The sequence below is a fragment of the Nomia melanderi genome, unplaced genomic scaffold (assembly GCF_051020985.1).
Source record: "Nomia melanderi isolate GNS246 unplaced genomic scaffold, iyNomMela1 scaffold0078, whole genome shotgun sequence".
Taxonomy (NCBI): domain Eukaryota; kingdom Metazoa; phylum Arthropoda; class Insecta; order Hymenoptera; family Halictidae; genus Nomia; species Nomia melanderi.
The window spans coordinates 99,652-110,855 of NW_027475193.1; the positions used below are offsets into that span (position 1 = coordinate 99,652).

The 11,204-nt window shown below is 39.2% G+C and overlaps 1 protein-coding gene and 1 long non-coding RNA gene across 3 annotated transcripts; one reads left to right on the plus strand and one right to left on the minus strand.

Annotated features, from left to right (window-relative positions):
• LOC143175388 (uncharacterized) lies at positions 1-10,993 on the plus strand. Its single transcript, XR_013000185.1, has 3 exons — positions 1-676; positions 8,643-8,804; positions 10,899-10,993. It is a non-coding gene; the product is annotated as an uncharacterized LOC143175388 (long non-coding RNA).
• On the minus strand, positions 2,845-4,304 carry LOC143175386 (uncharacterized). 2 transcript variants are annotated; one of them, XM_076374073.1, is made up of 4 exons: positions 4,104-4,304; positions 3,673-4,035; positions 3,135-3,323; positions 2,845-2,916 (listed from the first exon to the last, which is right to left on the minus strand). In XM_076374073.1, the coding sequence occupies exons 1-4, from the start codon at positions 4,117-4,119 to the stop codon at positions 2,870-2,872; spliced, it is 615 nt and encodes a 204-aa protein (XP_076230188.1). In that variant the 5' UTR covers positions 4,120-4,304; the 3' UTR covers positions 2,845-2,869. The 2 variants fall into 2 exon arrangements, with proteins under 2 accessions (XP_076230188.1, XP_076230187.1); XM_076374072.1 differs by having other exon boundaries at positions 2,913-3,323.
• Positions 10,994-11,204: the final 211 nt, after the last annotated feature.

Below are 11,204 nucleotides of genomic sequence, written 5' to 3' on the forward strand. Positions count from 1 at the left end.
CAGTGCTTCGTTTCAAGTGCTGTAACAGAGTGCTGACGGATTTTCGTGACAAAAGTGTGGGATTATTGTTACTTTCGGTGAAAAAGACTCGAGGTGGGCGCGTGTGACGTCACGACGCGGGTCGTAACAGCTCAGTAGCAAGGAAGCGGCCATTGAGGAAGAACGTGCTCGTGTACGTCGCTCCGTGCTAACGTGACCTGAAGAAAAGCGGTAAAGGTCGCGAAATTAAATAATCTGCGTGTATAATCGCGTTACGGGAGTGCTCGCGAGTGTTGTGGTGCAAGAACAGAACAATTTACTGGATTAACCGAGGAGTGATAGTGAAATAAGTGCGGAAGCGTGAACGCCACGTGTAGATCGCGCGTGTCGTGTGGTTTTCGTTGAATATCATTCGCGTCTTGCGTCCGAGCACGGGAATATCGCTGTCAGTGCTTCGTTTCAAGTGCTGTAACAGAGTGCTGACGGATTTTCGTGACAAAAGTGCGGGATTGTAGTTATTTTCAGTGAAGAAACTTCGAGGTGCGAGGCGTGTGACGTCACAGCATAGAAGCTAGGACGCGGCCATCTTGGTTGGCGGCAACTCTCGGCGCCAGTTCACCGCGGCCATCTTTGCAGCGGGAAGTTTTGGCGCCAAGCCCGTGTCACGTAAAATATTCAAGACAAATATAAAAAAAAGGTATTTATTCCACAAGATTATAATGTAACAGAAAATTTTACATTCGTGATTTAATATTACTTGACGCGCAGTTCTCGCGCACGTTCCGAGGTAGAATTCAAGACTGGCGAGGCGCGGTTTCGGTTGGGCATGTATACTAATACATATCTTATCAGGGCGGATGTAGGTGTTTACTCATAGAACGATGATTCATCGACGATTCTTGGGAATTTAGGCTGTCACACTCTCCCGTTTGTAGATTGAACGTGGTCCTCCAAGTTTTGATTATTTCCTCTTGAGAATAGATTCGGGGAGTTTAACATGCCTTGGTTCGAACAATTGTTGTATTCCCAGTCGTGGAAATGAGTGTAACATTTCATTATTTCAAGGGAGGTTTTATTATAAAGGTTTTCGACGTGTGGTGAGGTCGCCTTTTACACTGTGTATACGACCAAGATCTAATTTTGATGTTTACGGTTTGACGGTATTGAATGAAGTCTACTCGCAGGGTCGATTTAGTCCTTTTTAAAAGAAAAAATAGGAGTAGTGGGGATGAGATAGGGTGAGGATGACTCGAGGATCAAGGTAGATGGATGAGTCAGTAGGAGGTGAGAGTTTTTGGCAGCTGAAGATAAGATAGAAACAGGAAAAATAGAAAATATTTAGGGAAAGGACAACTGTTGCGAGGATGACTGTCACAGAAGCGAACATGTTTGTATGACTATGTGTCACAGCAGGCTGGCATCCAACACGATATGGTTTCATTGGTATCGCTGGAAGTAGATGAATATTGTGGTAATTCTGCGTAGATGTTCATAGAGGTTGATGCCATTGGTTGCGGACTGGTTTCAATCTTGTTTTCTATAGTGTTGTTGTTAATTTTACAACAAAGTAAACGCACACATAGTTTTGAAGGTATACAATTCTTTACACAATTCAATATTCCTAATTTATATAATCCCCATATGGTTACTACCGCCAAAGATACATATCCTATAACTTGTAATATAGAAATAGACCAGTTCTTAATATTAGTTTATCTATGCGAGAAATTCAGAGAATTTATTTTATCCTGTAACTGATCTAAAGTACTTTAGTATCCATTTATATTACTCATTACCTTTGGTGTTCCTTCTAAAGTGTCTAATATTGCTCCAAAATCAGAGGTATTTCAAACTGGAATTTTTTTTGTTTTGATTTCAAATGAAGCATTGTATCGTGTTTCTCCTATACGCATGTAATTGCTTGAATAGGTTGGGTTTGTCTACACATAGTGATACCTGCTTTCCTTTTATAGTGTTGTATCAAATATTCGTTGTCTACATTAATGTAATTTAATCCAGCAAGAAAGTAAACTTGGTGCTCGATCAAAGGAATCATGAATACGTTGTTCCTTTTGCTTGGGATTGGACATAAGCGGTCTACATCCCACTTCAAGTTTGGAATCAATGGAATAGAAATTTTGAAGAATAATTTGTTATGTACTGTGAACGCATTTAACTCTGCAATGTCTAAAACGAATTAGAAGTTTTCTCTCTTGGGGATAATTGCAGTATTGAAGATTTTGATTCAAGATTCAAGATTTCTTGTTCACTGATTTGAGGGTTAATAATTCCCTGCTTTGCTAAAGTGATTGTATTTAAGAGTTCGTCATAAGAAAAGTATAGATCGCATATAGCTGCTTCGGTTTTAATGAGATATTTTGTCAAAAATTGATCTAGTTTAGCTTTCTGCTCTATTGTCCGCAATTCTATGCTCATGTTATCTATCTGTTTTACGCTATTAGAATCCACAATTTTCCTAATGAGAGCTGTTTGATTGGAAATTATAAGCTTCATCTGATTTTCTTCATTGAATAATTTATCAATGTTCTTATTAATTAATGTTAAATCGTCATCATATAATGTACCGAACAGTGATTTTGATATTGAACCTATTGCATTTAACAATCCTCTTCTAAGGCTGCTGTGTGTAATGATTTTTAACTGCAACGGTAAGTTCTCTAATTTCTTCATTTTGTTTTTGATTGCTTCTACTTCATCTGATAATGTACAAGATCCTTTGCAGTGTTCCTCCTATACTCCTACTAATTTCTCTGAATTCTCATGCTTAGTAAATATATCGTTTACATCTAACCCAAAACATTGTTATTATATAGATAGGCTTTCTCAATTTTCTCATGGAATATTCAGTTTGTTTGTAACGGTATCACCTCTAGTCCATACGAGACGTGCCAGGTGATGGCGAAAAAGCTGGTTGTCCTGGAAAATACAATTTTAACTTGTTTTCATGGATTTTCTTTATACTATTATCTATTAGAACTTCATAATAAGGAGTTTTAATTTTCTGAATAATGTATGGCCCTAACCATTCCGTACCCAATTTGTTACTTTTATGATCGTTATGTAAAAGCATACTGTCGCCCACTCTGAATATCGTTTGAGTTTTAATAATTTTTCTCTCTTGATCACGTTTGTACCTTTGTTTGCTTTTCTGTAATGTTTTCCTAGCATGTTGCAGTTCAGAATCCCATTCTCTTTTTCTAGCTTGTACTTTGTATACGTCCGTTGACTGTTAGCTGTTACGGAGGAAGCAAGATTGGCTTTCTGACTGAAAGTCAATTCGAATGGAGTGAAACCGGTGGCTTCATGTATAATTGTGCTATATGCTAAACAACAGAAATTCAATATTTCATCCCATTCTTCGTTCCTCTCTTTCTGAGATGTTCTCAGCATGTCTTTAGTGATTGCATAGGTTCTTTCTAACAAACCGTTGCTCTGTGGGTGGAAGCTAGTAGTTTTTATGTGTTTAATACTAAATGCTTTTTCATATTGTTGCATCAAATCACTAATAAAATTCTGTCTTTGGTCGGTTAAAACTTTCTTTGGAGCGGAAAAGATGTAAATATAGTTTATTTAGTAATGCGTTTCAAATTGATTCTGTTTGCTGAGTTTTCAAAGGGACTAGTATAAGGTATTTGGTTAATTCATCATGGATTGAAAGGATGTATTGGTTACCTCGTTTAGTCTTTGGAAGTGGCCCCAAAATGTCCATAGCAATTTTGTCATTAGGTTGTTCTGGAGTATCTGAGATTACTGGTTCTTCTTTGCTCCTGACTCTAGTTAATTTTTCTGTCTGACATGTATCGCATTCTTTAACCTTCTGTTCTACCTTCTCCATTAGTTTGGGAATCTTAAATTGCTCTTTAATCTTGTTATATGTTTTCTGAATACCTGGGTAAGCTGCTAAGTCGTGATTTTCTTCTAATACCCTATCTATTTCTTCGTTGGTTAATTCATAAATTGGTTCATCGGCAAAAGTTATTTCTCTAACTTGATCGTTGATGTAAGTTAGTATTCTTTTGAGCAAGAATTTCTCTGCTGCACAAAAGGAATTCGTTAAACCTATTTTATTATTTTCCTGCGTTAATTCTATAAGTTTAGCTAACCATTTATTTTCGTCATAAGGACCTAAAATTTCTGATGTTAATTGGACAAAAATTCTTATCGTTTGGTTTAATGCTTAGTACTTTATGTTTTTCTTTCCATTCTGCAAATTTAATTTCGTGACTAATCACTACTTTGTCTTTAAATTCTTCATTTTTAATTATCGCGTGAATCCTAGATAATGCATGAGCCGCGGTATTATCTTTTCCTTTGATATATTCTATTTTGTATTTGTATTCTTCTAACTTAGGTCTCCATCGCATCAACCGTGAAGATGCGTCTTTACAATTATGCAATCATTTTAAAGCTTGGTGGTCAGTACGAATAATAAACTTTCTACCCAATAAATATTGCCTAAGTCTCTTGATTGCCCATACTATAGCTAATAACTCTTTCTCTGTCGTGGAGTAATTTTTCTCTGGAGGATTGAGTGTTCTCAAGATATAACAGCAAGGATGTCTTTCTTGTGACAAGATAGCACCTAACAAGGAGTGTGCAAGGCCTTTGGGTCACTGATTTCGTTGAAACTTTGCATATTGGTAGATTTGGTTTTCCTGTTTATGAATATATACCATTATAAGGCCAGATACTCAATAGTTTTTTAGATATTCGTTATTAAATATTTATCACGTCAATAAGTAGAGTATTAATCAGACTAATCACCAAGTTGAATAATGGCGTGAGGGTAACGTTCTGGAATTGAACTCTGTAGACCAGGGTGTTCGGTTCCCTGTGGGAATGAAATATTTTTCGATTTTTTTCATTTAAATTAATTCAATTTTGTGCATAAAGAACTTTACACGGATATGAATGAATACTCACGACAACAATAGCATTTTATTAATTAATAATCTACTTCTGTATGATAAATTTCAAAACATTTTGGAATATGTAATGCCACAAGGCATTTTTTGCACTCCCAAGTAGTCTCGCTGCGTTTTTTATGTTTGGCACACACTTTACACCTTTTTTGGGGATTTTTTTTAGCTTCTGCGAGTGGAATATTCCTTGGAAAATGGCCCCAGTGTTTTGATTGTAAACGCAGTGGTATGTCACCAGTAGACAATCTTTCACGTTTTGTGTATTCAGGCATACATAGACTTTCTAAAATTTGTTGCGCCACATCTAATCGATATTTGGAAAATGCGTATTTTTTACTTTTTGATACATTCAATTTCTTTGAAAATAAAACATAAGCATTGAAAAGTGCAATATCCATTAAGTAAAAAAATATTTTTTTATAACTTTTCACGTATTTTCTCATAAGTGAAAAAGAAGATAAGTAGCTATCTTGGAGATCTACCCCACCCATGCCATCATTATACTCCAAAACGATGATGGGCTTTGTAACGATGTTATTAGTTTTCCATCTCTTCTTTTCCACTTCCATCATTTGAATTTTTTTATGTTTTGTGGACAAGAAATATATATCTTTTTTGTCCTTCCACTTTGCAGCTAAAATACACTTGCACGATCTTGATATAGCTTCTAATCGTTTCAGCTTTATTGTTGCGAGATCTTTCGGCAAATTTTTTTTGTTACATCTAACTGTTCCTATGGCATTAGTTTTTATGGATTGTAATTTTTGAAACAGATTTGGCGAAGAATACCAATTATCCAAAAACAAGGTGTGTCCAAAATTGGATATTGGTGTGCACATAAACATGGTAACATTTTCGGAATCACTGGTGATTGAATTTTTCACTGTATCTTGACCTGATTATATCTCGTAATTTGCACAAACGATCATCTTTATCCACAACTTCATTATTGGAAAAATGTAAAAAATGGGAGAGTTGCATAAATCTCCGTAATGGCATTGTTTTTCGAAAAATGGGAGTTTCAATAATACTTCCTCCTGACCAATAGGATTGGACATTCGACTTTTTCACTTATGCTATCAAGATGCATAACGCAAAATAAGCATGAATTTCATCAATATTCGTATCCCTCCAATTTTCCTCAGATTGTTTTATTTTTCGGGCTGTATCTCCTATTGTTTGACTCACGTAACGATTGCTTTCTGTAACAATGATATTCCAAAAGTCTTTTGGTAAAATTTGGTTTAGCATTTGCAAAGCTATGGTTCCTTCTGCCATTTCTATGTTCATTCCAGGAATCCGTGAGTACTACCAAATTTTGCTATTGTTTTCCTTGTTTTCCCATATCCATTCTTCAGATGTAAAATTAAGTTCACGATCTTCACTGCTACTTTCTTCTTCACTATCAGATACTATAATTCTACGCCGCTTCCCAACAGGACAAACAATTTCCTTGTAGTCGCTATCTGTATCAGTATCAAATGTAATAACTAATCGCTTTCTCTTTGCACTTGTCGAAACAATATCACTGAGTTTACTATTATTCTCCATTTTACAATATGGGTTGATACGATGAAAAAACTATAAATCTATTACTATGAGACACCGTGCACTTTGGAGCTGTAGCTCGAGAAATAAACAATCTGGTTGTTATGCGACGCGTGGACCACGTTATTTTCATTTCTGCGATGACTATCGACGTGGTGTACACATCGCTCGCGGTTTTAAAATAAAAGCATCTCGACGTGCGTGGCACGTCTTTTTAGTGCAAGTGGTTAAATCCAATAGTTCCCCTGGTTCTCTACACTTTGCCCGAATTTTACGCATTTTCTTGATAAAACCTTCTACTCCCCCATCATCACGTCCCTTTAGTATTGGTACAAACTGTATAGCGTACTTGGCTGAATGGCGTAGATTAGTATAGTCTTCTGGTCTTTGTAATTCTTCTTCCGAATCTTCACCTTCTGAGGTCTCTCGTTTTAATGGGCCTGGTTGTTTTTTCGGTTTAGGCGGTAGTGTCGTTCTAGTGGTCTGTGCCGTATGAACGCTGTCATCTTAGGTCATGAGAGCACTGAAATCTAAAGCGGATAGGCTCCCAGCTACGTGTAATTTTACTAGGCTCTTTCCTAGTATTTCGATCTCGTTTGCCCTTTTGTGGTTTCCCTCGTTAGCCATATGTGGCATGCGATGGATTTCTGTCATGCTGTTTTCGTGTCTCTCATTCTGCTTTTGCATAGCATTTAGAATAGCTTGCAGATTGTTGTCCATAGATGCTCCAATAGTATTTGCTGAATCGGTAATCTCTTTCTTACTATGTTGCACCATAGGTATCGATATAATAGAACCCTCGGTCGAACTTGAGTCTTGACTAGGGAAGCTTACTCTTTTCGTTCTATATGTTACGAAAGAATCCAGTATTTACCTTGTAAACTCTCCGTAGTAAACTTTTCCGTAGAATTGGCTCTGAGTTCCGGTAATCTCTAGGTTCATGATACTGTCCTTTGTCTTCAGGTGTAGCCGTAGCCCTGATTTTCCAATCTTCACACGTAGTAAGATAATTTTGGTCAGTTTTCCGAAGAGCGATCAACAGTATCCTGGCAGGATCGCCAAAAATGTCGCGTAAAATATTCAAGACAAATATAAAAAAAAATGTCAGTCGTTGAACCGTAGTTTAAGCGACTGTTATTTATTCCACAAGATTATAATGTAATCTTCCCACCGCGAGCAGTCAAATGACTGTTTTTAAAATTTCGATTAGAATTTCCTATAGACAACGTAATTGATTCGCCTTTATACTTCACGACTTTTCCTAAAATATATGTATAAATCATTTTTCAATATTCACATCTTTTTTTATTATTTATTTTCTGAGAAAAATTTGTAGTCTGTCTTACCTACCACGACCGGTCATTTGACTTTTTGTAATAGTATTCTCTCAAAGACTCAATTCCGATATTATAAAGTCGTTACAAACGAAAGGTAATGCAGTTGTGGCATGATTTTAGCCAAACAGTGCCTTTCAGGGACTGCTTTACGGTACTTTCAAGTGTTTACAGTTCTCGCTCGCCTATCGGCCTCGGTAAAATCGGTAAAATCTAAATGTCGGAGATATGGCCTTTACAGGTATTTTTCAATATCCTGGATTTAGCCGGGATAAATGCATGGATTTTATATGAAGAATCCACGGGAGAAGAAATTTCGAGGCAGGAATTTTTATTTCAACTTGCAGAAGAACTTGTCATTGAATATCAAAAAGAACTAGAGTTAGGCAAAGAAAATCAAGCAACACCCGTCACAAATACAAGTACAGGTTCACGCGAACGGAAACCATGCCAAATAAAATATTGCACAAACAATAAGTCTAATAAAATCTGTCAAAAATGTAAAAAGTACGTGTGTGGGAAATGTACAATCGGCAAACCTATTTGTAAAAAATGCGGTGAAAACGAATAAAATGTAAATTATACACTTCTAAATAGAAGAAACTATATTTGTATACTGTCAAATTGGCTATTATTGTCATTCTATATTAAAAAATATAAGTTTTGCTAAAGAGCAGTCATTTGACTGGTCGCGGTAGGAATAGGTATACGTGGAGTGTCGGTAGGAATAGTGTTAATATTACTTGATGCGTAGTTCTCGCGCACGGTCCGAGGTAGAATTTAAGACTGGCGAGGCGCGGTTTCGGTTGGACATATATACCAATACATATCTTATCAGGGCGGATGTAGGTGTTTACTTATAGATCGATGATTCGTCGACGATTTTTGGGAATTTAGGCTGTCACACCCGCGCAGCCATCTTGGACCGGACATACCGGTTGACGGGAAGGAGCGTCAGCCGGAGCCAGCGGCAGTGTCGTACGCGAAGAAGACAGCAAAGGTAAGTGGCAAACTTTTATAGGAATTTTTATTATTTACAGGGGACGCGATGCTACGCGTTTGCTTCCAGTTTGGGTTCGAACTCCGAGTACCTCAGCCTTTTTCTTTCTTGTATTTTACTTATTCATTTATTTATTAATTTATTAATTTATTAATTTATTGATTGATAGATTGATTAATTGATTATTTGTTTAGTTAATTTAATTTATTTATTGGCAATTTATTTATTTTTTCCTTTAATTATTAATTTATTTATTTTTAATGATTCAATTATTTTTCACACGTTTAATTTTTTTCGCATATTTTCATTTTTTCACATATCTTCATTTTTTAACATCCGTCTGTGATGGAATGTCGGTCGGAACCGATAACCGGAAGCGTGCGAGGAGCACTTCCTCGCCCGACCCGGCAAGGAAGAAGTCACAGTGGCCGATACTCCCCCACCACCCGTGCCATCGTCACGTCCTAGCGAGAAAAGTTCCCCGGCCCCACCCACACCTTCTCTTTCAGCGACCGTGTACTTCCATTAGTCGGTGGACGACATACCCGGAAGTCTCACGACTGTCTTTGATAAACGCCCCTCGACTACCCTTAACCGATCCCTTCGCATCGTACAATCGAATCTCCGTGACTCTCGGATCGCTTCGATCGAAATGAGCCAAAGTATGCACTGCGAAGGAGCCGCACAACGTGAAGGGCAAATTTATCTGCCTCACGAAATTTACGGCGGTCACCGGAGCAAAGCTTGGCAACCGTGCCATTGCAGGAATCGCGATCCGCGACCCCAACCTCGCGACTCTTGAATTGTCGCATCTCAGCGAGGACCATTGTACGAGGGCCGCTCGGCGTGTTGTGACGTAGAAGCCTCACGCACGCCAGAAGTAATGGTGCTTGAAGCAGGTAAAGCGAGGGATCTAGCCCTCGTATCTAGGGATGTTGTTATTCCGAGAAGAGCCACGTTCTTCCAAGAGAAAGAACCTCTCACGTATGATGGTCTAGCCCCGTTGGACAACAGTCCAATATCATCCAGCCACGCTCTAAAGCGACAGGCATGCATAGGGATGAAAGGAAGCTCTGATAACCCGAGCCCGCATAGGCAGCGTGAGCCGGTGGAGGCTCTTCCAACGCGCGATAATGTTCCGGAGGCGAAGTGTACAAACTCCTCGCCTGTAGCTCCGACAAGATGTAATAATCTTACGAGCGTCTTCTCAACCTGATCGGCTGAGTACTGGAATCGCGTTTCTTCGGTTGAGGCTAAATCAAGTTTAGCTCTCAATACCATCCCAGGGTCTTCACTGAATAGCATCACGAGCATAGAGTCTAGAGTAGAAGGACCTTTGTAGCGAAGCGACTCAACAGGGTCTATGCCCCTATTGAGGTCAGAGGTTGTGGTGGCGGCAGTTGGATTCTCCACGCATAGTGTTAGCTCTGACTCCTTCAAATAGCGCAGCAGATACTCCCGCTGCAGAGTCAGCTCAACTATCGTCCTTTTCTCAGGTGATTTAAAGCGTTTAGACGCTTCAAGAATAGAAGAGTAGTGCAATCGCACGCCACTTCTCCAATCACGAAGACTCTTATTCAAGTGCGCACAGATATTCAGCGCACAACGCTCGAGATTGACGACCTCACGCGTCAACTTTTGGATCCGGGTGGGCCTGAGCCCAGGCAGCGGCATTTCGATATCAGACAAGGTCTCATAGTCTGAATCATCCGCGCCACCAGGTAATCCTCGCTGAAGAATTTTCCTCGCGATTAAGTTTCTGCAAGCGGTCGGCAAACTGTACCTCGTCAGCGTATATTTCAAATACTCTCATGATATCGAAAGATACCTTGAGAGAATAACCCAGATAAGCCGCTCCCTCCGCGGACGTAGAATCATTATCGCGGCCGACGACAAAGCGAAGTCTACCCTATGACATTGCGCCGCAGCTGGCCAGCGAGGCGAAAAATTGGAATGGGCAATTGCCCAGGAAGATCTAGTAGTCCTTAATGAATTCGGAAACCTCCCTGCTGTTAACAGCTCAAAGGCACGCTCTCCTGCGTGTAATCAAGGTCTACGGCACTGTTTCCTCTGAGGCACTTCTTATGCTTGCAGGCACTCTCCTCATTGACCTCTACGTCAGGCGCGCAACTCTGCTGTACATAACGCGGAAGGACCAGCTACCCACAACTTGTACCGGAGCGCAGCAGAACTTTGGAGGTGATTTTGTCGAGGAACAAATTTCCGTGCTCCTGCTGCGAGAGTGGCAGGAGCGGCGGAACAACTCCCCCTACGGGAGATATACTCGCCGCCTCCTACCGGACGTTCAGAAACGGGTGAACAACATGGGATGGTACTCATTGAACTACTACATATCTTAGTTCATTACGGGACACGGTGACTTCGCGGACAAGCTTCATA

Bases quoted from the DNA above. Each gene is read 5' to 3' on its own strand.
- LOC143175386 (XM_076374072.1), bottom strand. The intron at 3,324-3,672 runs GTAACCAATACA...TCTGTTGTTTAG, and splicing joins ACTTCCAAAGACTAAACGAG to CATATAGCACAATTATACAT.